The 24770-nt window shown below is 40.9% G+C and overlaps 1 protein-coding gene across 2 annotated transcripts; it reads right to left on the reverse strand.

Moving 5' to 3' along the window:
* Window positions 1-1833: 1833 nt before the first annotated feature.
* On the reverse strand, window positions 1834-22595 carry Gemin8 (gem nuclear organelle associated protein 8). Of its 2 annotated transcripts, XM_047537006.1 has the most exons (4): window positions 22405-22595; window positions 14620-14665; window positions 12992-13445; window positions 1834-2623 (listed from the first exon to the last, which is right to left on the reverse strand). In XM_047537006.1, the coding sequence occupies exons 2-4, from the start codon at window positions 14629-14631 to the stop codon at window positions 2367-2369; spliced, it is 723 nt and encodes a 240-aa protein (XP_047392962.1). In that variant the 5' UTR covers window positions 14632-14665; window positions 22405-22595; the 3' UTR covers window positions 1834-2366. The 2 variants fall into 2 exon arrangements, with proteins under 2 accessions (XP_047392962.1, XP_047392963.1); XM_047537007.1 differs by lacking the exon at window positions 22405-22595 and having other exon boundaries at window positions 14620-16511.
* Window positions 22596-24770: the final 2175 nt, after the last annotated feature.

Consider the following 24770-nt stretch of genomic DNA (forward strand, 5'->3'; position numbering starts at 1 on the left):
CAAATTTTGCCCCCCATCCTGGGGGACATTCAGCAATATCTGGAGGCTTGCTTGATTGTCAAAATGGCAGTAGGGGTGCTACTGGCATCTAATGGGTAGAAGACAAGGATGCCACTGAACACCCTACAATGTACAGGACATCTCCTCTCCCACACAATAGAGAATGATCTGGCCCCAAACACCGGTAGTAGAGGCTGAGAAGCCCTCCCTGGTGGCTCTCCTCTTCACTTCCTGCAGCTGCCTCTAGCAATGTAGAAATGCAATTACTCTCATTGTACCCATCAGCCTCACCACCTAAAATGCAGGTTTCCTGAGAGAAGAGACTGTGGTGTAGCTAACTGGAATGAAGGGACTCAAATATTTGCTGAATAAATGAACAAACAAGCCATGGGTGCTACCATCAAATTACCTGAGACACCTGGGAAGGATGGACGGATATAAGGTATCCAGAAGCTCACACACCCATTTGAAGAGCTGACAGGGAAACATTTCTCATATTTTTAAGTCTTATACCCTGGACTCCCCCTGACATGTTTTGGCAAATTTTTTAAGACAGGGAATAAATGTCAATACAAATGTTAAATATTTACTATGTGGCCAGTGCTACATTTTGTAGGTGCTACTCACAATGACCTCATGTGGGGGAATCACTGGTGCTTATTTCAAGGATGAGGAAGGAATGAGAAACACTGAGAGGTGAAAGGAACTCACCCCAGGTAATGAAGCTAACAGGGTGGGACCACTTCTTTTGGGGAAGGTACAAGAGGCCGTAGTAAAGAAAAACATTTCACTCTTAAAAAGCTAAGTGCCTGCTCTAACAACAGGCTGTGGTTTGTACTTGTGTCTGGATCCTGTTTATAGTTAGGCATATGAGTTTCTAATAAAACAGAGAAATACTAAAGATTTGAAATTTTAGTCATGTGTCACCTCAGGGGCAAGTGAATTCTGATTTTCATCTGCAGTACCTAAGCACGAATCGCAACTCCAGTAATGAGAGCTTGGAAAAACAAGCACCCCGAGGCTGATGAAAGTAATGCATTTGTCTCGGGGCAGGGGCGGAATGTGAAGCTAAGCGTTCTTAGGGAGAAACATGTCAATACTAAATCTTTTCACCAACCTTTGATGGATGTGCTAATCTTCTCAGGTCAACCCGGGCTCACCCAGGCAATACACTGTAATAACTTATTTAAAAGGCAGCTGGCTATTATAAATGGACTGTTCCATCAACTTTTAGATTTTCATTCTCAGAAATGTTATTCCCTTATCCAAAGCAATATTTACTATATATAGGAAGAGCTTAATTGTGCATTTTCTACAATAGAGGACACTACAGAAGTGACTGGGTTGGGGAATTACTGTTCTTTGCTCTCAATTCTGTATGACTTTCAAGCTCTGTAGAGAAAACAAGATAACAATAATGACAGGTGATTTTCATTCCAGTAGAGCAGCAGTTGACAAACTATCATCTGGAGACCAAATCTGGCCCTCAGTCTGCTTTTATAAATAAAGCTTTATTGGAGCACAGTCGCATCCATTTGTTTATGTACCATCTATAACTGCTTTCACACTATAAGGGCAGAGATAAATAGTAACAATGTGGACTATGTGGCTTGCAAAGTCAAAAATATTTATTCTCTGGCCCTTTGAGAACATGCAGGCTGACCCCTGCATAGAAAGAGGTGGTATTTGTCTCCCTGCACACTTTCATCATTTTCAGTGGGGGCTAAAGGACCTGCAGTAGGAGAGAACGTCTGGCTTATTTAAAGTTATTTGTGAAGTTCAGGCAGCTTAAAGAAAGATGAAAATGTAAAAAGGCAAAATGCTAGGCAGTAATCTCTAGGCAAGTATTTTTAATGCACTGAAAACTATTATTGACAACATTAAAAATGAGTGGAATGTATACAAAATGATTTTTTTTTTGTACCAGGAATTGAACCCAGAGGCACTTAACCACTGAGTGACATCCCCAGCTCTTTTTCATATTTTTAAATTTAGACACAGGGTCTTGCTGAGTTGCTCAGGGCTTGCTAAGTTGCTGAGGCTGGATTTGTACTCTTGATCCTCCTGTCTCAGGCTCCTGAGCTGCTGGGATTAGAGGTGTGTACCACTGTACCTGCCACAAAATGATCATTTTAAATGATCACGTTGGCAATAATATACATCCTGCTTACTTTCAAGTGGCTGACATTACATCCACCTTGTGATGGCCCACCGGGACTTTGGTGACCATCCTTGTATCTCAGTATAGAGGCCTCTTTTCCCTGAGAATTGTACAGAGAGAAATGATGGGAGTGTGTCCAAGAGGGAGAGAGTGAGGCTGGGGATCATGTTTAGGGAGCGTTCCCTGGGGGCCCTGTGCCCAGGACTCAGAACTTGAGGGGAATGACAGGCCAGTACTTGGGCTGCTTTCTGTCGCAGTGCTTGTCGAAGCTCAGCTGCACAGCGGCCTCCATGGCCTGGATCTTGGCGGCATTCTCTCCATATAAACGCTTCATCTCAGCCTGGCGCCGCTCTCCAGGCCTCTCGCTTGGGGGCTCCACTGAGCGCCGGGTGTTGCAGTACAGGCCATGGTCGGCATTCACATAGTCATCCAGGCGCTCTGCGTCCAGCTGCTGCTGCCGTCCTAGAAACACACCTGAGCATGAACATGCATGAAACGCACGCGCACACAGACACAGGCAGAAAAGCAGGATGGTGAATGCTGCTGCCTACGGCCCCGGAGGCCCTTCAGCCTTCCCTCCCCAACTGTAAGATGGAGCCCTGTTGTGCCAGCTCAGTAGCCCTCCAGATCCTGAGGCATGACCTATAGATTATTATTGTCTACTTAGTTAATGAAGCTCACTCTTCACTTTCCAGGGGTAATTATACACTGATAGAAATGGCAAGAAGCCACAAGGACACTGGTCAGTCTGATCCACCAAACCTCTGCAGTGTGCCCTGAAAATACAGAAGAAAAATGAAACCACCTGAGTTTTTCTCATCGTCTGCATGGCTGCCCCCAAACCTGCCAGCCAGGAATGGACGAGGGTGCTTGCCGGCTTTCCAACACTACTAGGGCAGCGTGTGAACAAAAAGCTTCCCGGAGAGCCCAGGGTTGCAAGAAGCAGTACATATCGCCACAAATGAGGTGGTGGTGGGGACTCACTCCTCTGAAAGAGGTATTGATTTTAGGTAAGCTGGAAAACAAGTCCTAGTAAGTACTGCCTGCAATCAGGATCCACAATCCTTCCACAGATGCAAAATGCAAATCATACCAGGAAACAAAAGGTTAAATGATCCCACACTTGCTGAAGATAAAGGGCAAAGAAATGGCAATTCTACAAATGGACTTAAGACCCCTGACTTCTAATTTTGCTATATTAACAAATCTGCTACTGTGGGGGTTTCCTCACCGGGATTTGACTTTCCACCTCATAGACTGGTTTAGGTAGAACTGCAGTGGAAAGCATATAATCCTATATATAAAATGATCTCTGTATTTTGAATGCTACTAATTTAAGTGAATTCCTGTAAAACAAGAAATACTTTATTCAATTATTTCTCCCTCACTCTATTTTTTAGTATAGCAAATCCCAGGATCATAATTTTTATTATGTAAATAGCAACATAAGAAGTCAACAAAAGAATGCTGTATGAGGTAGAATTTAGTCAACTCACATAGATTTTGTAAGTGACTCTGTCAAGAAAGAAATTGATAGCAGAAAGTACATTATCTGTAGCCACTATTGTTACCAAGAGAAATGCCACTAGATAAGGAGTGAAGATGGCTATAGGGGAATAAAACAATGATATAAATCATTCTTTCCATATTGCTCTTCTCTCCACTTAGTACCTGGAAAGGAACACAGGAGTGAGCTAATCAAGTGTGAAGGGAAAGATATTTATATGGCTATGCACTGTCACTCTCATAAATCCCGTTCTTTATAAATATCACCTTGGAGTTGGAGAGAAGGAGTTTTACAGACTCGGAAACATTATTAAAAATGGAAAAGGCCACAAGTATGTGGCCACTACTGTCTTAGCACATCTGCAGTTTGTTTTCCTGCACAGAAGTAATACATGGATAAACCAATTGACTGTCAAACAAAATAAATGCCCTATGACTGTGACCTTACCCACAGAAAACAGATATGATTGACTTACTGTGAAATGCAGAAATTCAAATATGGGCCTAATATGCAAATGGATTAGAGGTCAATAAAAGTTTGATTCCAAATTTTGGTCTTTTTGCCAAGTTTGAAGAAACATTAGTATTTATGCTGTTCAGTTCTCATAGGTGTTTAGATTCTATGCCCTACCCAAACTGAGTTCTGTTGGAACAGTGTAGGAGTTGATGAACTAGGTCCTAATTAGAGAAAATGGCCATTTCTACACATTTTTCTGACTTCCAAGCTAACTTCCAGGGAGAGAGAAAAAAGATGAAGCAGTGGGTTAGAGAAAAGCACCGTGTAGTTGCTGTGTCTACCTCTAAGACCTCTGCGTGTTCCTGGCGCTGAAGGGTGGAAGGAAGCCCAGCTGCATGCCAGCTTCTCCCTGGGAACATCTCTCTCTTTCTCTTGCCTCTATCCTGGGATGACTCAACTGCTGTTCTTCTGGTAGGACTTTGGAGAAAAGATTAGCTTGTTTGGTGTTTGCAGAAGGAAGAAGAAAGGTACCTAGGACACCAGTGGGCAGTTACAGACTGGTAAGATATGTCTAGTCACTAAGCATGTGTACAGGTCTTTCACACTCACCTCTTCCAAAAGTCAAAGGAACAGTACTTCCTAAGAACCCTGGCCAGGCAGGGGGTGGGGCTGATGGCAGGCCTTGGGCTTTCCATTAAAGGCAGAATTTGACTGAAGGATCTCTTAAGGGGTATTCTGAAGGCCTGGCATTCCCACATTAGTGCAACAGAGTCCCTCTGCCACCTACCAGCACCTTAGATATGTTACGGATGCTTTGGCTCTCATTTCTTGTCTGCCCAGAAGAGATGATCCCACACATGTGGTGCTGGGTGCCTCAGAGCCTCTGCATCCAGAAGGCAGAGGCCGCAGTGAGATGTTCCCAGCTAACCATGGTATTACTCTCAAATTTGTCCCAAGACTATAATCCGCCTCACTGACAGATTCAGTGATACAACATATGTTCGACTGCTTGTCTAAATCTGAATCTCTGAGTTTAGAAGTTTTAACAAACACCAGGATCTTAGTTGTCTTAATAAGTGTTGCTCTTAGGTGACCATGAGGGTCTGTGAATTTAGCCTTTTTACTTCTCTGCATCTTACTCTTATTTTCCTTAAAATTGAAAGTGGTTATAAGTAGGCATGAGGATTATACGAACAGATGATTTCTCTTGGTGCTGGTATTTGTAAGAGAAACCTGACGTTAGTGTGTGGCAAGCCTGGGCGCAGTCAGGGAGCCTGTATAAGCTCCCAAGTTCACACTCCGTGTTTGCTTGTGTGTATCTAGCATGGGATTTTAGTGCTTAATTAAGTTCATACAGTGTGAGAATAAAAGAACAAAAGAAAGAGCCCCACGCTCCCAAATCTCAGCTTGTACTTCCTTCCCATTCAGGCTTCCTCATGAAAATTTAAAGCCCAGCCTGGTGCAATGGTGCACGCCTGTAATCCCAGCAACTCAGGACTCGCTGAGTAAGGCAGTGAGGCAGGAGGACTGTGAGTTTGAGACTAGCCTGGGCAATTCAGGGAGCCCTGTCTTAAAAATAAGTAAGTAAGTAAGTAAATAAATAAATAAATAGGGGTAGGGATGTAGCGAATGGTAGAGCACCCTTGGGTACCATCCCCAGTACCCACCCCGACACACACAAAATATTTTAAGGCCCAGTCCTTGTCCTCTTCCTGCCTCTCAAGAGATTTAGAAGTTTTATGGTTTCTTGCACAGTGGATAGTGGATTTTTTTTTTCTTTGGTACTGGCGATTGACCCCAGGGGTGTTTAACCAGTGAACCACATCCCCACCCCTTTTTCACATTTTATTTAGAGACAGGGTCTTGCCAAGTTGCTTTAGGACCTCACTAAATTGCTGAGGCTGGCCTTGAACTCACAATCCTCCTGCCTCAGGCTCTGGAGCTGCTGGGATTACAGGCATAAGCCACCATGCCCGGCTCGATAATGGATCTTAAAACACTGACCCAAAGGGTGAAAAGCCCGTCACCTGCCCTGACAGATATATAGGTGCCTATGATGTGTGAGGTCCATCTATGGGCACTGTCACCTTTATTGATTGCTACATCCCCAGCTCTGGGAAGATACCATGCCTAATGCAAGGCAGGTGCTCAGGAAATGATTGTTAAATAATGCTCTGACAAAAGTCATATGTTATTTTTTGTAAACAACTCTTCCTTTCAGATGCTGTCAAAGAAAAGTGACAATAAGCCAGGGACAGAGAAATAAATACTCAAATCTCACAAGGTGCTGGGCAAGGCTCCCCTGCCTGGGGGCTTCTCAGGGCCTCCATGGCAGAGGACACCAATAAGTTGGGGTTAGACCCTGTTCCTGTATAACCTAGTCACTATGCCTCTACTTACTCATAAAATTAAGAAAGAATAAGTTCCAAGGTTGCATTACAAATTTGAAAACCAGTTGGTTTAAAGTCAACTACCACCGAGTGTGATGGTGCATGCCTGTAATCCCAGCTACTTGGGAGGCTGAAACAGGAGGATCATAAGTTCAAAGCTGGCCTCAGCAACTCAGCAAGGCCCTAAGCAACTTAGCAAGACCCTATCTCAAAACTTAGAAAAATAAAAAGGGTTAGGGATGGTGTTCAGTGGTAAAGCCCCTGGGTTCAATCCCTAGTACTTCCCACCCCCCAAAAATAAAGTCAGCTACCCTCAGACTGGCTGTGTGATGATGGTCACAGTTAGCATCTGAAAGTAGTGTACCCTGAGGGACCAAGTCAACTTTAGAATGTAATATCTGAGTTTGAACGCCTCTACTTATTCTATTTATTGCTTCCTTCCTCCCTTCCTGTCAAGGTAAGGTGAAGGTTCAGCATCTGGATGAACCACCTACCTGAAGCAGAGAAGTACAACATCACACTTTGGAGGAAATCGAATGGTTGTCAGGTCATGGACAGTTGTGTTCATTCTTATTGAAAACACCTGTAGTACTCCATATTACCAAGCACTTTTTTCTTGTAGGGTATTTGGCCAAAGGAAGCTGTTTTACTACAAATCAGAAATAACTTTTTAGATTCTATTACAGCTTTAAAATAGGGTTGAGGTGGATTGAATAGTGTTCCCCCCAAATTCATGTCCACTCAGAACCTCAGAATGTGATCTTGTTTGGAAACAGGGTCTTTGCAGATTATAATTAACGATAAAGATGAGATCATACTGGATTAGGGTAGCTGTAAATCCAATGAGCATGTCCTTATATGAGACAGAAAAGGACACAGAGAGATGAGGAAAGCCATGTACAGATGGAGGCAGAGACTGAAGTGACACTGCCAACAAGCCAAGAAATGTAAGGGAACAGCAGAAGCTAGAAGCAGCAAGGTCCTAGAGCCTCTGGAGCAAAGGTGTCTGACACCTTGATTTCCAATTTCTAGGACTGTGAAAGAATAAATTTCTGTTGTCTTAAGCCACCAAGCTTGTTGCCACAAGCTTGTTACCACAGTCCTAGGAAACTAATACAAGGATGCAGAGAGGGTTAAAACAAGAAAAACAGTAGCGGACTATTAAGGAAAAACTTAACTGGTTTCTGTCTGGGTTTAGGATATAATCTTGATTTTATTGTTTTTGACCTCAATCTATATATCTACATGATGTAACCAATGTAGATTTATAGTCCATAAAGGAAAAAAATCATGGGAAGTTACTTGGATTTTAGAGAATCTTACATAGCAGGGAAACATTCATTAAATATTCCACGGATAATTAGCCCAGAGGCAGAACATTTTAAAGGACAAAGCACTAAGGTAATGAGTGTTAACAATGTTATTTGCCCTCATTTTTCTAGGATTAGCATGTCTCTCTGATGAGATTTTCTGCTATGTTGCCAAAATTAATGCTGGTAGCACAACCAAGGGAAAGCACAAACTTGATTACATCAAGAATGTGTCCATTCTGGCTTGTCAGCAATACTCAGAACATAGGTACTTGCCAGCTGAATTGGAGCCATTTCTGCTTGGTCTCCTCAACCTGTGTCCCTTGCTCCATGAAAAATGTAATTCCCAAGACAGTGGACAATCGACATTTCCACTTTTATAATAAAAATGCATTAGAACCCACCTTTCCACTTTTCATTGACCTTTGACATCTATGGTCCCAATGAATGGTTTGATAAACTTCTAAACATCTGGACAAGATGAAGGAGAAACAGGTGTGTCTGCGGCACAATGACTGAAGGCTCATGAACATTAGAGTAAAAATTTTCTGACCTGGTTGTATGGAACACAATGAAGCAGAGTAGACACTCATTCCAAATGGAACCTATCCCCTAAAGCCTAGAGCATGCTTCTTTTCTCCACAGCTACCCCATGAGTCTCTACTCCTCATCCACATCAGTCTCACAGACTAGACCTTGAGGTTCTTCTAGGTATCATTTTAAGCTTGACTTTGTCTCCTTTTCCAAACTGGGTTTAAGAATTCTGGGGATGTGACCCAGTGGTAGAGCACCTGCTCGGAATGTGTGAGGTCCTGGGTTTGATCCCCAGCAGTGCAAAAACAAAACACACACACACACACACACACACACACACACACAAAATATCCTATTCTATGAGGATATGTCCCTGTTTTGAAACAATGTCTGTCCTAAAACAGTTGGCACAACCCCCAGACAATAGGGGCAGTGTTTGTTTTGGAGGGCCTGCTTCTCTGTGAGGGATGATGACATTCACTCAGATTCCCTCTAAGTTTTAGGAGTATGATCTTGCAGTCTCAACTGATGGCCATTTATGATTAAAAAATATTTTTCTTAACCTAATGATAAATCTTCTTCTTAAAGAATGACTGAAAACACAGCTGACCTTGAAAATTTCATAACCATATACTTTATCATAAGTAATATTACCACTGAAGTTTTAAGTAATGGGAATATCTAGTTAGGAAATTATGACACATAACACAATGGAAAGCATTCATGTTCTCATTGTACAAAAGGAGTCTTATCCTACTTAATTGTTTTGCATTTATATTACTGAAAGCTATTAAATTAGAGGTTATTTGGAAGGGCACTCATCACACTGTCCAGTCTGAAGGATTTCATCCTAAGAAAGTATTAGACAGGGGCTGGGGTTGTGGCTCAGTGGTAGAGCACTTGCCTCGCATGTGTGAGGCACTGGGTTTGATTCTCAGCACCAAATATAAATAAATGAATAAAATAAAGATCCATCAACTACTATGTATAACAATTAGAACAAATAAAATTTAAAAATTTAACAAAGAAAGTATTAGGCCTCAGATGATGGTTAAATGCATAACTCATATGGCCCCATGGAAGTGAATGATACTGAAAAGTTAAATCTTTAAATTTAGCTACTTTTTTCCCTTGCTAGTAATATTTCATAAAATCTTGTGTTCTCTAAATGATTCAAGTTCCAAGATGAATTGGCCCTTACTTTGTATTTTTTTTGTTTTTTGGTACTAGGAATTTAACCCAGGGGTGCTTTACCACTGTGCTATATCCCCAGTCCTTTTTATTTTTTTTATTTTGAGTCAGGGTTTTGCTAAGTTGTTTAGAGCCTAAGTTGCTGAGGCTGGCCTTGAACTTGCAATCCTCCTGCCTCAGCCTCCTGAGCTGCTGGGATTACAGGCATGCACTACCACACCTGGCTAAATTGGCCTTTATTGAATAAGTAGCTTCTAGTTGTTCAAAGAGCAAAACAAAAAACTTTAACCAAATATTTGCAATACACAGGTCCCTATTCTCTCTTTCTCTTTCTTTAAGGTACTAGGGATTGAACCCTGGGCTTTGAGCATGCTAGGCAAGCACTCCACCACTGATCTACACCTCCAGCCCTTTTTCTTTTATTTTGAGACAGGGTCTTGTTAAGTTGACCAGGCTGGCCTTGAACTTGTGATCCTCCTGCCTCAGCTTCCTGAGTAGTTAAGATTACAGGTATGTGCCACCATGCTTGATTCCCTTATTTCTTTCTCTTTTTTTGGTACTGGGGATTGAATCCAGGGGCACTTTACTCCAGACCTTTTTTCTTTTTTTAAATTTTGAGATAGGGTCTTGCTAAATTGCCGAGACTGGCCTTGAACTTTCAATTCTCTTGCCTTGGACTTCCAAAATGCTGGGATCACAGGCGTGCACCCCTGCACCTGGCTGTCCTTTATCTCTTTGTTAAAGCTTTTCTGAACTGTGTATGTTCACTAAATTCTCAACGAAAATTTCTGGTGCAGGTAATGGGTTGGAAAAGGCATTCAAATTACATATGAATTCAATCCTTCCTTCCTGCCCCAAGGAACACATGTCCATCCTGTACCCACCCAAAGTGCTGCTGAAAAAAATGCTAGTGACTTGCTGCCCATTACTTTCAATAAGAAAATAAGGTGCAGGATCAGGCCCTGGCAGCTTCTTCTAAAACTGACCAAGTCTTTAGATTACAGTCTGACACCATATCCTGTCTGCACCCTCACCAGACAATTCTCACATTTCCCAGGGACCTGATAATGCTTTCAGGGAAGGTTGCAGGATGAGAAAGCATGGCAGAGACTCTAGGATAAGTCGTTTTGAACTGTGCTTTAATTACATATTTTATTATTTTATTGGGAATAAAACAATGATATAAATAAAACAATGATATAAATCATTTGCTAGGCAAATGCTTTACCATCTAGCCCTAACTACACATTGCAAAAGCAAAAAGAACCTGGAGCTTGTGTGTTTGGTGCTATTAGTGATATGAAGTGGGTTCACTTTCCATGTATTTTACTATGTTAAATGTCAAATGAGAATATCCTTGAAATAGAACTAAAAATTGTGTTAATGACTAAATTGGACAGACAGCAAGATTTTAATCCTTTCATGTTTTTATGTTCTAAATCAGCTTAAAAGTTTGAAAGGTGCTGCCTAGAGCAGAAATATATGACCCATTTGAAGCCACAAACAATGTCTTCGTGAAAAATCTGCAGAATCTCAACCAAGCACTAATCAAGGCAAACCAATCAGAGCAAAACCAATGCATGGTTAATAATCCATATTAAAGGATTGGTTATTGCAACTAACCACAACTCACATTTATTGGGCACTACCTTTGTAGCAAGCACCATTCTAGTTACCTCTTTTTGCATCAGTTCATTTCATCTTCTCAGTTACTTCTTGATTAATTAGGATCCCCATTTCACGGGTGAGGAGACTGAGACACAGAACAGTAAAGGTAGGGGCCCGCAAGAGGATAAGAACTTCCAGCTAGTTAGTGGGAAAGCCAAGATGAAACCCTATGATTTCTTTTGGTACTGGGATTGAACCCAGAGGCACCGTGCCACTGAGCTACATCCCCAGCCATTTTTATTTTTTATTTTGAGGGTCTTTCTTGTTAAGGTGTTGAGGCTGGTCTAAAACTTGTGATCCTCCTGTCGCAGCCTTCCAAGTTGCTAGGATTATAGGCATGTGCCATCATCCTCAGCTAGAAACCCTCTGATTTGAGTAGTTCTGCCATAACTCTCTCTGTGATAATGGTAATGTAAATATTGTGGAGTGAGGTTAAAGATGGAGATGGAAAATATTTTCATAAAATTCCCATTTTTGATGGTTTGCTATCTAGATCATGTATACCTTCAGGATGACTGAAGTTTAATCCCATTTTAATTATAACTTCTACCATAAAATATCAATCTCTGATGGGAAAAGCATGCTATTCTACCTTCTGGTAAGCACCACAGGAATAAGTCCTATCTCCATCACATTGCCTTCTTTGAAAGTTATGAAAATAGCATTTCAACTAAGTGTGGACATGTTCCAATACCTACTCTTACTCATTTGTCATATACTTTTAAATTAGACTAATGGTGTCAGGCATGGTGGTGCTGTAATTTCAGCTATTTGGGAGGTTAAGGCAGGAGGATTGCAAGTTCAAGGCCAGCCTCAGCACCTTAGCAAGACCCTGCCTCAAAATAAAAAATAAATGGGTTGGGGATGTAGCTCAGTGCTTGTCTAGCATGTGCTTGTCTAGGCCCTGGATTTCATGCCAGGTTCATATACACACACAAAGAGGAGAATTCTAGGTAAAATATTACACAATTGGACCTCACTTAAAAAAAATTGAGACTCCATACTGGTTATAATAGGGGGAAAGTATTTTTACATTTGTCAGAGGTACTTAAAGTATAAATGGTCTAGTAAGTCTTGGTAGTTCTTTGCAGCACGGTAGTAAGAAATGAAAAAAGAAAATTCCTGCTTTCTGACTGAAGAGTTAAGACCTTTACTGTAATTCTCTAACTTGCAGTATGAGACCAAACAGGAAAACTGCATTTTGTTGTTCTGTTTAGTTTCATGCTGATCTCTACATTGAAGGGAGCTATTTAAGATTCAGGAATGTCTCTGGGTTGTGAACCAGAGAAGTGGCAGTTTCAGGGACAAGCCCTGGCACAGAGAAGGAAGCACAGGAAGTGGAGCCAGGCAGACATGACTTGAATCCTAACAGCAAATAACTCGCTGTATAATTAACTTTCTTAAGGTTCACTTTCTTCATTTGTAAAATGGGTTTAATACCTTGAGGGACTATAGCGTAAATCAGGGAATGAAGGCACGCATGCATGTGTACATTCCATCTGGCAGAATGTCTAAAGTTCAATAAACGGTAGAGGTATTATTAGGATAAGCTCTGCTCTGGAAATAAAATAGTCCTATACTAAAAACACTGGCAACTAATAAAATTGAGGTGCAACATCAACATCAGTGCAATTTTTCCAGGTTTAGGACTGGATTTGGAATACTATCTGTACCCAATTGAAGAGTCATACAATAACTTGATATATTAGGTAAAAAGAAAGATATAAAAGCCAGGGCAAGGAATGGAAGCATAAAGAAACAGGTTGGAACTTACGTCGTTCTTCTCTGTGTCTCTCTGTCTGTGCAAAGTACTGGCGGAGCTCCTCGGTGATTTCCATATTGCTCAGGTCACATTCTACCTCATTGTCTGACTCTGACTCCATCTCTACCTCTTCAAATAATGCTTGGTCTTCTCTGATAGGTGTCTGGATGATACTGCCATTTGGAGGCTGCCCAGACCTTCTATTGGGTGTATAACTGTGGTAGGAGTCCTGCCAGGTCACATGGTGGTCATAGAAGGACTTCGGATATCCCACCTCGTTGTCATAAGAACTTTGGGGAAGAACTGCAGGAGGGAAGTACCATGGAAAACTGAAATAGGATCCCACAGCCTTCCTATAGGCATTCTGGTGGCTTCGCATCCAAGACATTGCTTGATGATAATGCTGCCAGTATCTTGCATATACTGGATGAGAATACCAAGACTCAGAAGCTTTTGATGTTGATGCCTACAAAATGAAGGTAAGCATTAAGACAGGTTCATCCTTAAGAGAAATATTCAAACATTTAATCAACTAACCAACAGACATTACTGAATATTTACTAAATATCTACTCTACCCGAGGATGTTACTGGGCCCAAAAGGGTATAAGACAGGTCTATACTTACAACAGAAACCAAGTGTATGCACATGTGTTCTCTGCAATATATGTACATCAGGTACCCACAGGACAATTAGTTAAAGATTATGGAGGCTTATAATGTGGGAACAGAGGCTAATAATGGTCATTTTTAGGTAAGATTCAAGGAGAGATAAAATAGGGATTGTTTTTAGATAAGATGCAGGGAGAAAGAAAAAAACAACATTTATCATCTCTACTAGCTCAAGTTAGAAATGCTTTGTCAATTCTAACTGATGACCATGATAGTTTTTGGTTCTTCCTCTTCTGCTTCCTACTTATCTGCTGGTCCGGCCTACTCCTCAATGTCTGGGACAAGATGATATGTAGTAATGCACTTGATGGTGCTTTTACTTTTAGATTTCTTTTTTCTTGGTACTTGAGATTGAACCCAGGGGTGCTCTAACACTGAGTTACATCCACGGCCCTATTCAATTTTTTACTTTGAGATAGTCTCACTAAGTTACTTAGGGCCTTGCTAAGTTGCTGAGGCTGGCTTGAATTTGTGATCCTCCTGCCTCAGCCTCCCAAGTAACTGTGTACAGGTATGCACCACAGTGCCTGGCTTAGTTTTCTAATGTACACAGTGAGTATCCCTTATCCAATATGCCTGGGACCAGAAGTATTTCAGATTTTGGTGTTTTAGATTTTGGAATATTTATATAGCTGTTACTAGTTGAGCCATCTTGATGTGAAAATCCAAACTATGGAATACTTCAAAATTTGAAACCTTTTTTTTTGGCAGTGCTGGGGATTGAACCCAGGGCCTTGTGCTTGCAAGGTAAGCACTCTACCAACTGAGCTATAACCCCAGCCCCAAAATATGAAACCTTTTGAGCATCACATTGGTGCTCCAAAAGTTCTGGATTTTGGAGCATTTCAGATATTTGGATTTGTGATGCTCGGTCTGTATTTATTCGGTCTTCTCCATCAAGGAATAGGAGCATGAAGAATTTAAAGACTAAATTTTTTTAAAACTCATATAAAAAAAAAGGCATCTTACCTCTGCTGCCATCTCTGACTGTGAAAAGTCCAAATGGGCACTAAAACTAGGAAAAGAACAACCACAAAGAGAACATGTGATCAGAACAGCTGTGGGATATTCATGGCCATTTCTTGAATTGCAAAGCAGCTCCTGAGAGGCTGCCTTTCTCTAGTACCACACCTGCTTTTCAAGCAACATATCTCCCTAGACCCTGGCACCAGGGTTATGACCCTGTGGTCTTTGCAGGAGGAGAAACTTTTCTACTGGAGACTCAACCGAGGTACCACATAGCCTGCCTTTGCCAAACAGCACTGATCTGGCACAATTCTTATCCCATTGCCCACCTACCTGTTGAGATTTACTGATTCACTGCAAATACGTAAAGATAAAGTTTATCTGTAGCTGCACACCTTTGACTACTTATTTAAAATAGATATAATTTTTTTTTGCTCCTGTTCAGGGTTTAGAGCTAGCCAGTCTACACCATAATGTGCTTTTATAAAAGTTAATCAAAAATAGCATTCTCAAATGCATGTAAATTTAAGCTTTTGTGAGACAAACCGATAACAATGGGATACCAAGCAAGCAGTTACTTAGGTTTTGAGACTCTGGAAATTAGATACTGAAGGAGTCCTGTTTTTCCTACTTCACTGAAGTAAAGGGTATAATTTAAAAGTTTCCAAGCCTTAAGAAATAAATGTGACTTATTTTGTAATGTCTATCAGACTAGTTGATATGGTTATGCTACAAACTAAGATGTTAAATTGATCATTTCTTTTAAGATCGAGCCTAGGTCTGGGGTTGTATAGCTCAGTGGTACAGCGCTTGCCTAACATGTGTGAGGCACTAGGTTCAATCCTTGGCACCACATAAAAATAAATAAATGAATAACATAAAGGTATTGTGTCCATATACAACCCAAACCATTTAAAGACAAGAAGTTAAAAAAAAGGTTTACCTAAAGAGAACCATTCATATTCTCTCTTTTTCCCAGTACTAGGGATTGAACCAAGGGACACTCTACCACTGAGCTCACTCATAGCCCTTTTGTATTTTTGTTTTGAGAGTCTCACTACGTTGCCCAGACTGGCTTTGAACTTGTGATCCTCTTGTCTACCAAGTATCTGGGATTACAGGTGTGCAACTGGCTCACATTCTTTTAAAATTAACAAGCTTTAAAATAGCATACTTCTAAGAGGCTTGAAATGACTTCCTATGAATTTATTTTAAACACAGCCCATAACTCCTGTTCCCTGTCCTAAATTCAGGCACAAAGAATATAAACTGGGAAACAATTAACCAATACAATGAAAAGTGGAAACTGAATTCACATTACATTTAAGCTATAATTTAAAGGTTTAGAACATGACCAATTACTTGGAAACCTAGCTAATGACTGTGTGCTTTACAGGTTACTGAAGAAATGTAAAATAGTCAAAACTTGGGTGTCTTACTACCCAAAGAAATAGAACTAACACAAGCGAAATTATGGTAGAAATTAGTAATATTGAGTGCTAAACTGTAAGGCAAAGCCTTTAAGTGTGTAATTCACTAAAGCAAGGTTTCATATTTCTATTCCTGAAATCTGAATAGCTTTTGGAGAGCCTGCAGTACATAATGACATTAAAGTGAACTCCATGTGTGTCTTAATCAAATTTGTTTCATAGATTAACAAGTAGCACAGAAATTACATTTAAAAAGTCTAGGAGACATCTATTTATCTTCTGGAAATTAAGAGTTTTGAATCTAGACTTCTTTCCACACCCTCTAAGATAGTTAGAATCAGGTCAATTATCCTAAATTGGGAAATCAGATAGGCTCAAATATGTGTAATGAACACCATTGGGCTGGCCGTGGTGACAGTCGCCTGTAATCCATTTGGGAGGCTGAAGCAGGATTGCAAGTTTGAGCCCAGCTTTGGCAATCGAGGGAGGCCCTAAGCAACTTGTCTCAAAAAAAAAAAAAGAAAAAAAAAAAAGGAAGAAAGAAAAAAATCCCCAAATCCCCACCACTGCAATTCAACACTACTGCAGACTAAATCCTGTTTTTTTGGGATTGAATCCAGGTGCTTGTGCATACAAGGCAAGAGCTGTACCACCAAAGTGCCTGTCCACCCTTTTTTTTTTTGTTTTGTTTTGAGATAGGGTCTCACTACATGTTGGCCTTGATCTTGCAATCTTCCTGCCTCAACCTCCGGAGTACCTGGGTTTACAGACATGAGCCACCACACCTGGTCCCAAATCTTGTTTTTATTTATATTTGGGAAAATCCAGTCTGGCATTAAAGGTATTCTGAAGGTCCATGAGATGGCCAAGAGGGGCTCCTTAGGCAGAACCAGAGGTTTAGGTATGGGTGATCAGAGTAGACAACTGCTGAAGAGGCTCTGATTAAAAGAGGGGAAGGAGTGCCAATTGGAGGAGAGGTTGCTTTTAACTTTGGTTCAACAGATAATCTGGTACAAGTGCTGCTGTGATACACTGTTGCAGAGATCGCCCAGTGCTCACTCAGCATTTTTGGAAGAAAGAAGCAAGGAAAGCCAGTTGAGATGACTGAAGAATGCCAGTTCCAGCTTTCCAGACAGAAGTAGGTCAGAATCAGCCCAGGGTGCCCACTAAATCTATGATATCCATCGGCGAAGGTATTAGCCTTTTTTGTGGAGGGCAGGGATGCTAGAGAATTGCTCTATCACAGAGCCACAACCCCAGCTCAGGTGCTAGATTCCTTTAAGATGCAGGCCATGAAGAAAGATGGAATTATGTTAATGATGGAATACAGCGAACTTTGTTAGCAATTCTTTTTGGGGGTAACAAACGGCATAGGAATTAAATTTACTTTGGTTGCTGCGATATCTGTAATAAAATGTGCTGTCATCCTTTAGCAAGTTTAGTGTTATGGGGCTGTAGGTTCAAAATGCTCATTTCACCTTTGGTTTTAACATTTTCTCTTCTCAAATTCTAAATCCTATGTTTTACATTTTAAGTATTTTTTAAAGTTCCTAAAATCCTACAGATATTCAAACTAATCATTTTGAATACCTCTTAAAAATCAAATAGGATTAAGTATTGGAAAACATATCTAAAGAATAGTGATTTGCACAGAGCTTTATAATTATTACTAGCTTGGTATTTCCAGTATTACTTGTTATTTTATGCTACAACTTTTTTTCTGTAATGGTCCAAATAGCGAGTATTTTAGGCTTGTGGGGCACATATAATCTTTTCCATAGTCTTCATATTCTTCTTTGTTTTAAAAACAGAATGAAACACCAAACAACACTTTGAAAATACATAAAAATAATTCTTAGTTCCTTGGAAGAACAAAAGACAGGCTGTGAGCCATCGTTTGCCCTTCCCCGTTTTATGATAACGTATTATTAAGTTGTATACTGTGTCCTTAATACATTGAACATCCTAATTGCGCCTCACTTTCCATTTGGAAACCAGTGGATTCTCATTTCATGAATTATTAGGCTTGGAGTAATATTAGCAGAAGCAAGAAAACCAAATATCAAGTGCAATCTTGGTGACTGGTTCCTAATATTTCGGGGAAAAAATAGTCCCCATGACTAAATAAGGAAACTGAACCATTTCTTAAAGATCTACATAGATGCTTAGCCAGGCATGGTGGTAAACACCTGTAGCCCTAGCTACTTGGGAGGCTGAAGCAGGAGGATTGCAGGTTCAAGGTCACTCTGGGTAACTTACTGAGACTGTGCCTCAAAATAAAATGAAAAGGGTTGGGAATGTATAGCTCAGTGGCACAGCACCCCAGGTTCAACCTCCAGTACCACAAAACAAACCCCCCCCCCCAAAAAAAAAGAACTACAGACATTTAAAGACAATTAAAAACAAGAAAAGAACAAAAAAAATTCTGCAAAACCAAGTCAATCCCTGGGGCTTAGAAAGCACTGACAGGGCCATGATTTCTGATGGAGACCCTGCTGCCACTGCTAGACAGGAACACAAAATGACACAAAGCAGGATGGAGTTGAGTATCTATGCCCTAGGAGGAATTCATACTTGCTTCTGCTAAACATCAGCACCTATCAGTTCATTTCTAAGGGAAGAGGAGAGTCTCCTCTACAAATGGATCCTGTTATAGTGAAGTTGGTTATTTTCTCCATCTAGATAGCTTAAGGAACTAAGCAGAATGCCTGGGTTTCTGAAAAGTCAATATTAAAATAATTCTGGGCATCAGTAAAACGCTTCGGACATAGCCACCTCTCATGGAGAAGGAAGATTGTGGCTGTAGCAGATTTAGACGCCCTTTTAATGTTCTTCATTTTATCTTTCATGCTCCCCTCCCCAGGAGGTGACACGAGCCTTGGTGGACTGAACAGCAACTTTTCTCCTATGGCTGATGGAGCTGAGAAGAGATTGGCAATGTCAGGGAAGGCCAGGATCCACAGCTCCACAGACCCAGCAGCCCTTCCCAGTGAGCACAATGGCCTAATAGTCACCATCCAGCTGAGCCCTGCTGAGTATAGAGACCATTCATTGTCTGTCCTCAACTAAGAAGGAAGGAAAACCACAGGGATGAGGTTATTCACTAAACACTGCTGAGACCTATCAAGACAGAGCCTCTGAATCTTGAATGATATATTTCCCAGATGGCCTCTCTAAAAATGCATTTATTCTGCAGTGTATCTGCTTACTCTGGAAGATATATTTTTAAATACAAATATACATGAAAAACAACAGAAGACCTCCATAGTTTTCAATGGATGAAATGTGACTATTTCCATCGAGTTACTAAAAAAATTCTACATATAAGTAATGTGGTTTTGTTGAAAGGGTGTGGCATCATACATATTCTTTTTATATTCTTATAAATACAGGATCTAGGACATACCATGGCAACCAGATACATAAAATGAAAACAGATCCCACTCAAAACTATAATGTATACCCTGTAAATAGATTTCCCTTTCTACCTTATCTCCTTGTTCCACTAGAATTCTGAAAATTAAATACATGAAAACTCATTTGCTTTAATTTTTGCATAGAAGCAGTAAAAGTCGATCATTAAATCATTATTCCTGAAGGCTGAACCTTCCTATTAGGTTCCCACCCATCTGGCTGAGACGACCAGATAACTTGGGGATCTAATTAAGGCCCTCAGTATATACCGTTTCAAAGAGGAAGGGGGTCTGTTAGCGAAGTGAAGGTATGGGGAGAAATTTGAATAACATAAATTAAGTCATATGTGGCTCTAAGAAATCTTTCTGTACATGCTAGTCCTATCTGGAAGATGTCTTTCAATTAAACACATGTTGATATGAACTTTAACTCAGATAAAGAAATACAATAGGGACTTGTGAGAGCACTGCTTCCTGCCCCCACCTACTTGGGCAGCCCTGCTGTCACCCCTAGCTGGTTGCAAAGGATGGCAAGCTCATCTGGCTTGATGCCCTATGGGCTCCCTCCTGTGGCTCTGCACTATCCCTGCTTAGTTATTTGGACATCGAAGATGGCACAAGTCCCAATGGCCTTCTTCCACCCGTAGGAAGAGTGCAAGCTCCATCTTTTGGCTGGACATGGGCCTGTTCAAAGTACACATGCCACTGTGTTTGGAAAATCTGCACCTCCCTATGAGTTACTGTTAAAACTGAGGGGTGAGGGACTCAAAAAGCTGAGTTTTAGTTCCTTTTTTTGTTCTCTCAATCCCAAACCCCAATTTACCTTCTTCTGGATATTGCAGAAGTATTGTCACAAAGAAAGCATGCATGGGGAAGAGGACTGAAAGGATGTAGCTAACAATTCTTCTTTTCTCCACACAAATGACATTCCACTCACAGAAGGGCATTGTTTAATTTGTCAGCAAGGGTGATGGGTTTGTGAATAGATTTATTTGCAAGTTCACTGAATCCCCATGTGATTGGCATCAGAGCCAAAAGGCCACAAAAAAGCAAAGTTATCCTCTCACTCATGAGCACAACAGGAAATGGGAGAAGTGAAACTTGGGATAACTAAGAAGGACATAATAGTCACAGTTTAAAAGAGGAAATGGCAACTTTGTTTCACTGCAGGAATTTCTATCATACAGCAAAACCTAGAGTGATCATAAAAGAGTAAGGGCTGAATAAGTAGGTACAGCAAATTAAGGGTATAGCAGCAAAAACCTTGACTAATTTAAAAATTTAAGACCACTTTTACATTTCCAGGGTCTTAGTTCAAGTTAACTTCTATAAACATTCATGGTAATTCCATGTTACTTGTTCTCTTTTCTGAATCCATATGATACTCACTATGTCTCATACATTTGGGCACTTAATTACTTGTTAAAGTAGAATTTACAATTTATTCCTTTTAAATTTGCCATTTTCCTTTCAGCATAAAATAATAGCTAGCATCTTCTGCCTTTGGATGCTGTTGAAATTGCTATTAAGATTGTCTGTTATATCCTGATAACATTCTTCCTTCTACCTCTACTTCTCCAAATCATTGAGGAACTCTAATCACTGACATAAAGGCCCATGTCTTTTCAGGAAGCAAATGTTTAACTATAGTAATATGGTTTCAAGATATTTTCAGTTTGTCTGGCTTTTAATAGTTACATTCTATATTCACTTGTCCAACTTTTCTATGGGTGGATTCTCTAATGTAGAGAAGTATTTCTGGGAGCTCTGTATCTAGTTTGTAAACTCTCCAGCTCTAGCCTTAGTCTTCCCCATCCTTCTCATCTCACCCTATCCTTAAATGTTGGATCTTAAGAAACACAAAAGAATCTTTTGCCACCTTGTAAAAGTTTTAGAAGAGAACATAGAGATTTATATACGTTATTGTGAACTTGCCTTCAGTTATGCTTATCCAAAGGTACTAAAAATCTTTTAAAATAGTTTGTTCACATAGCCACCCCAAAGGAGCTTTTACTAATAAATTATATAGTATAAATTGTATTTTTAAAGAGTGTCCTAAATCCCACCATTCATGGGAGCCATGAGAATAAATACCCCCAGAAGACTTGTTTGTATTATTGATCTTTAATCTAGATTTTCCAAGTAATATTGTTCCAATTTAAGGTGAAAAACACCTGAATACAGAACCTGGTTTGTGAAACAAATTTAACAATCATTTCTGAAAACATTGTTCAGAACCATTTTAACTGTACTCGGAATTTCAGAGCTAAAACTTCTTTGGCCACTGGTTCAACTCCATCTCATTACTAGAAAGAACAAGTGGGCATTCTCTACCTCACTAGGTAAGGCTCATCAAAGATCACAGCTGCGAAATGGTCTCAAGATAACTACCACTAAAGACTCTGACCTCCCAGAGGTCAAAGTACAAGGGGAAAGGAAGAAAAACTTTTTTTTTTTTTAGTAGACAGGTCAATATCCTAGACATCCCTGCAAGGATATGTCCTGGGCGCTCTTCTATTCAGATATTGGACTGGATGGACAAAATCCGAATTCACCTGCAGACCTAGCATAACACGTTGATTTTCAGCACATTAGAATCACCTGGGAAACTTAAAAAAAAAAAAAAATTCCCCACGCCCTAGCCTCACTTCTAGAAATTCAGATTGAATTGGGCTGGGACGGGGGCCGGAGCATCAGAATACTTAGGTCATCCAGTGATTAGGAAACATGCCAGAGTTGAGCGCCTCTAGAACTACTCTTCTCTAAAAATTAACCTGCAATGATTTAGGAATCTCTTGGGCCTCTGGGCCCACCTTTTGTGCCGCGGGAAGATGATGGTTACAACGTGACCACCAAGACTCCCCCTGCCTCTAGGAAGGCAGGCCCTGGGGCCATCAGGCTCCTCCCTTACTCCCCCAAAGAAACCCAGTCATCCCCGAAGTCACCTCGTGGGCACGCAGCTTGCAGATCCTGGGTGATGGCTGAGCAGGGGCCTATTTTTCGGTAGGGAGACAGGGAAAACGAGGAGGGACTGTTGCCCGGGTAACTAAAACGCGCTTCCAATGAGTATTCACGTAGCCGTGTCGCGCCGGAAGTCCCGCCTACACCGTAGACGTCAGGTTCCCATCAAGGGCTACGCAACGGCGGAGCACGAGCGCGGGATGGGAATCTGCTGCGTGGGGTGGAGCGTGGGGCGGAACGTGGGGTGGAGCGTGGGGCGGAACGTGGGTGGAGCGTGGGGCGGAACGTGGGGTGGAGCGTGGGGCGGAACGTGGGGTGGAGCGTGGGGTGGAGCGTGGGGCGGAACGTGGGGTGGAGCGTGGGGCGGAACGTGGGGTGGAGCATGGGGACGGCTGGTGACCCGGTTAGAGAACTGAGGGCTGAATGCTGTCCCGGCACAGTAGCGAGAACGGGAACGGGAGTCCTGGCGGAGGTGTCTGCCCTGATGTGTGTGGAGGGACCGGAAGGCGAGGAGTGCTTCTGCAGGGTCCCTGTGTTTTTAACTTTTTACCCTGTCCTCCACTCTCATTTTTGTTCCCTAGTCTTTAGCCTTACTTTCTATTTTCTTAACCAAAACGGAGGGTGGGAAACGTCCATGCTTTGCAAATAAATGCACCCGGATCAGAGTTAAGAGATTCCAGCGCTAGTTTATTTAACCTCCCCAGCCCGGTGTTTCTCATTCCTAGGATGTACATGACGTATTGTAGGGCGTATTGTAGCAAAGAACTAGTACCTGTTAATCTTTTTGTCATTATTATCAGCAACACCTGTCCTATTAGCATCGCAGGAAAATCCTTAAGCATATACCATCAGAAGTCTAAGTGACATATCCTTTCTGGGGTAATTTGGCAAAATACAGTAATCCCTAAAAGGGGGCATATTTCGTGAAAATTTATTCCAAGTAAAAACAGGGCATGAATCGGATATTTATTGCAGACTTATTCCAAAAAGTAAAAGTTGGAAACAATCTAAGTGCCTAATAAGGGGAAATGGCTAAGACTACTAGGTGACATAAATAGTGGGACATTATTGTCATGTTATTTGTATACTATAGACGAATCAAAAGAACATTTGTTTAGCAAATACATACTGGTTGCCTACTATGTTTGAAGTATTATTCTACATCTGCAACCTGTCCACTGTGGTGGCCATTAGCCATATGTGGCTGTGCAATCTTGAAATCTGACAGTCTGAACTGAGATGTACTGTAAGGGAAAATTACACACTGAATTTTTGAAGAAGCAGAATGAGGATGTAAAATATCCCAATTATTTAGAATGTAAAATATCCCAAAAATAAAAAAAAAATAGTGAAAACACCTTAGGGAAGGACTGGTTAGGTTAAATAAAAGATTAAAATAAATATCATCTTTTTCGTGTGGTCACTAGAATATTTAAAATTATAGGAAAGACAGTAGAATAAATCTGACATAACTTTTCTATGCTCGTATATGAATACCTGACCAGTGTAACTCCACATCATGTTTTTTTTTTTCTTTTTCTTTTTCTTTTTTTTCTGGTGCTGGGGATTTCCACATCATGTTTAACCATAAGAATGGGATCAAAATTGTATTGGATTGCACCCCATGTATGTATGTCAGAATACACCCTACTGTCATGTATATCTAAAAACAAATGAAATTATTTACGTGGAATACATTATAATTTTATTGGGGAGTGGTATTTTATTTACTGGATATACAATGATGAGTAACAAGAATAACAAGTGTTTTTTTTTGGGGGGGGTGGTGCCAGCAGGGATTGAACCCAGGGGCACTTAATCACAACAGCAACATCCCTAGCCCTTTTTTGAGACATGGTCTCTCTAATTTGCTGAGGCTGGCCTCAAATTTGTGATCCTCCTGCCTCAACCTCCTGAGCTACTGGGATTACAGGTGTGTGCCACCACACCTGGCTTTGAATAACAGTTTTGACCTCATAAAATTAACAGCCTGTTGGGTAAAGCATAAATAAGTGAAATAGTACAATTAAATGTTGTGGTAACTTATGAAGAAAATATTGTATAGTACGGACCAGAAAGTGTGTATATGCTGAGGGGATTGTTTTAGGAAAATTTCTTCCTCCACTGTTCAAAAAATGTATGTGGTAGGACATGAGTACTCTATGGATGGAAAGGACAGTCTGGGGTGGGAGATAGAGTGTGGTGTTTTCGGGAAAAAGTCAGAATTGTAATTGAGGCAGGTAAGTCAGTTTGGTCCTGGTAGAATTTTTGTTTCACGGAGGAAACCAGCATCAAGAGAAGAAGGAATGGGCTGGGGATATAACTCAGTTGGTAGAGTGCTTGCATCTAA

This window comes from Sciurus carolinensis, chromosome X (genome assembly GCF_902686445.1).
Source record: "Sciurus carolinensis chromosome X, mSciCar1.2, whole genome shotgun sequence".
In the NCBI taxonomy this organism is placed as follows: domain Eukaryota; kingdom Metazoa; phylum Chordata; class Mammalia; order Rodentia; family Sciuridae; genus Sciurus; species Sciurus carolinensis.

Excerpts from the sequence above, each read along its gene's own strand:
- Gemin8 (XM_047537006.1), bottom strand. Across the intron at positions 2,624-12,991 it reads GAGACACAGAGAAGAACGAC|GACGGCAGCAGCAGCTGGAC; the intron begins GTAAGTTCCAAC and ends GTGTGTTTCTAG.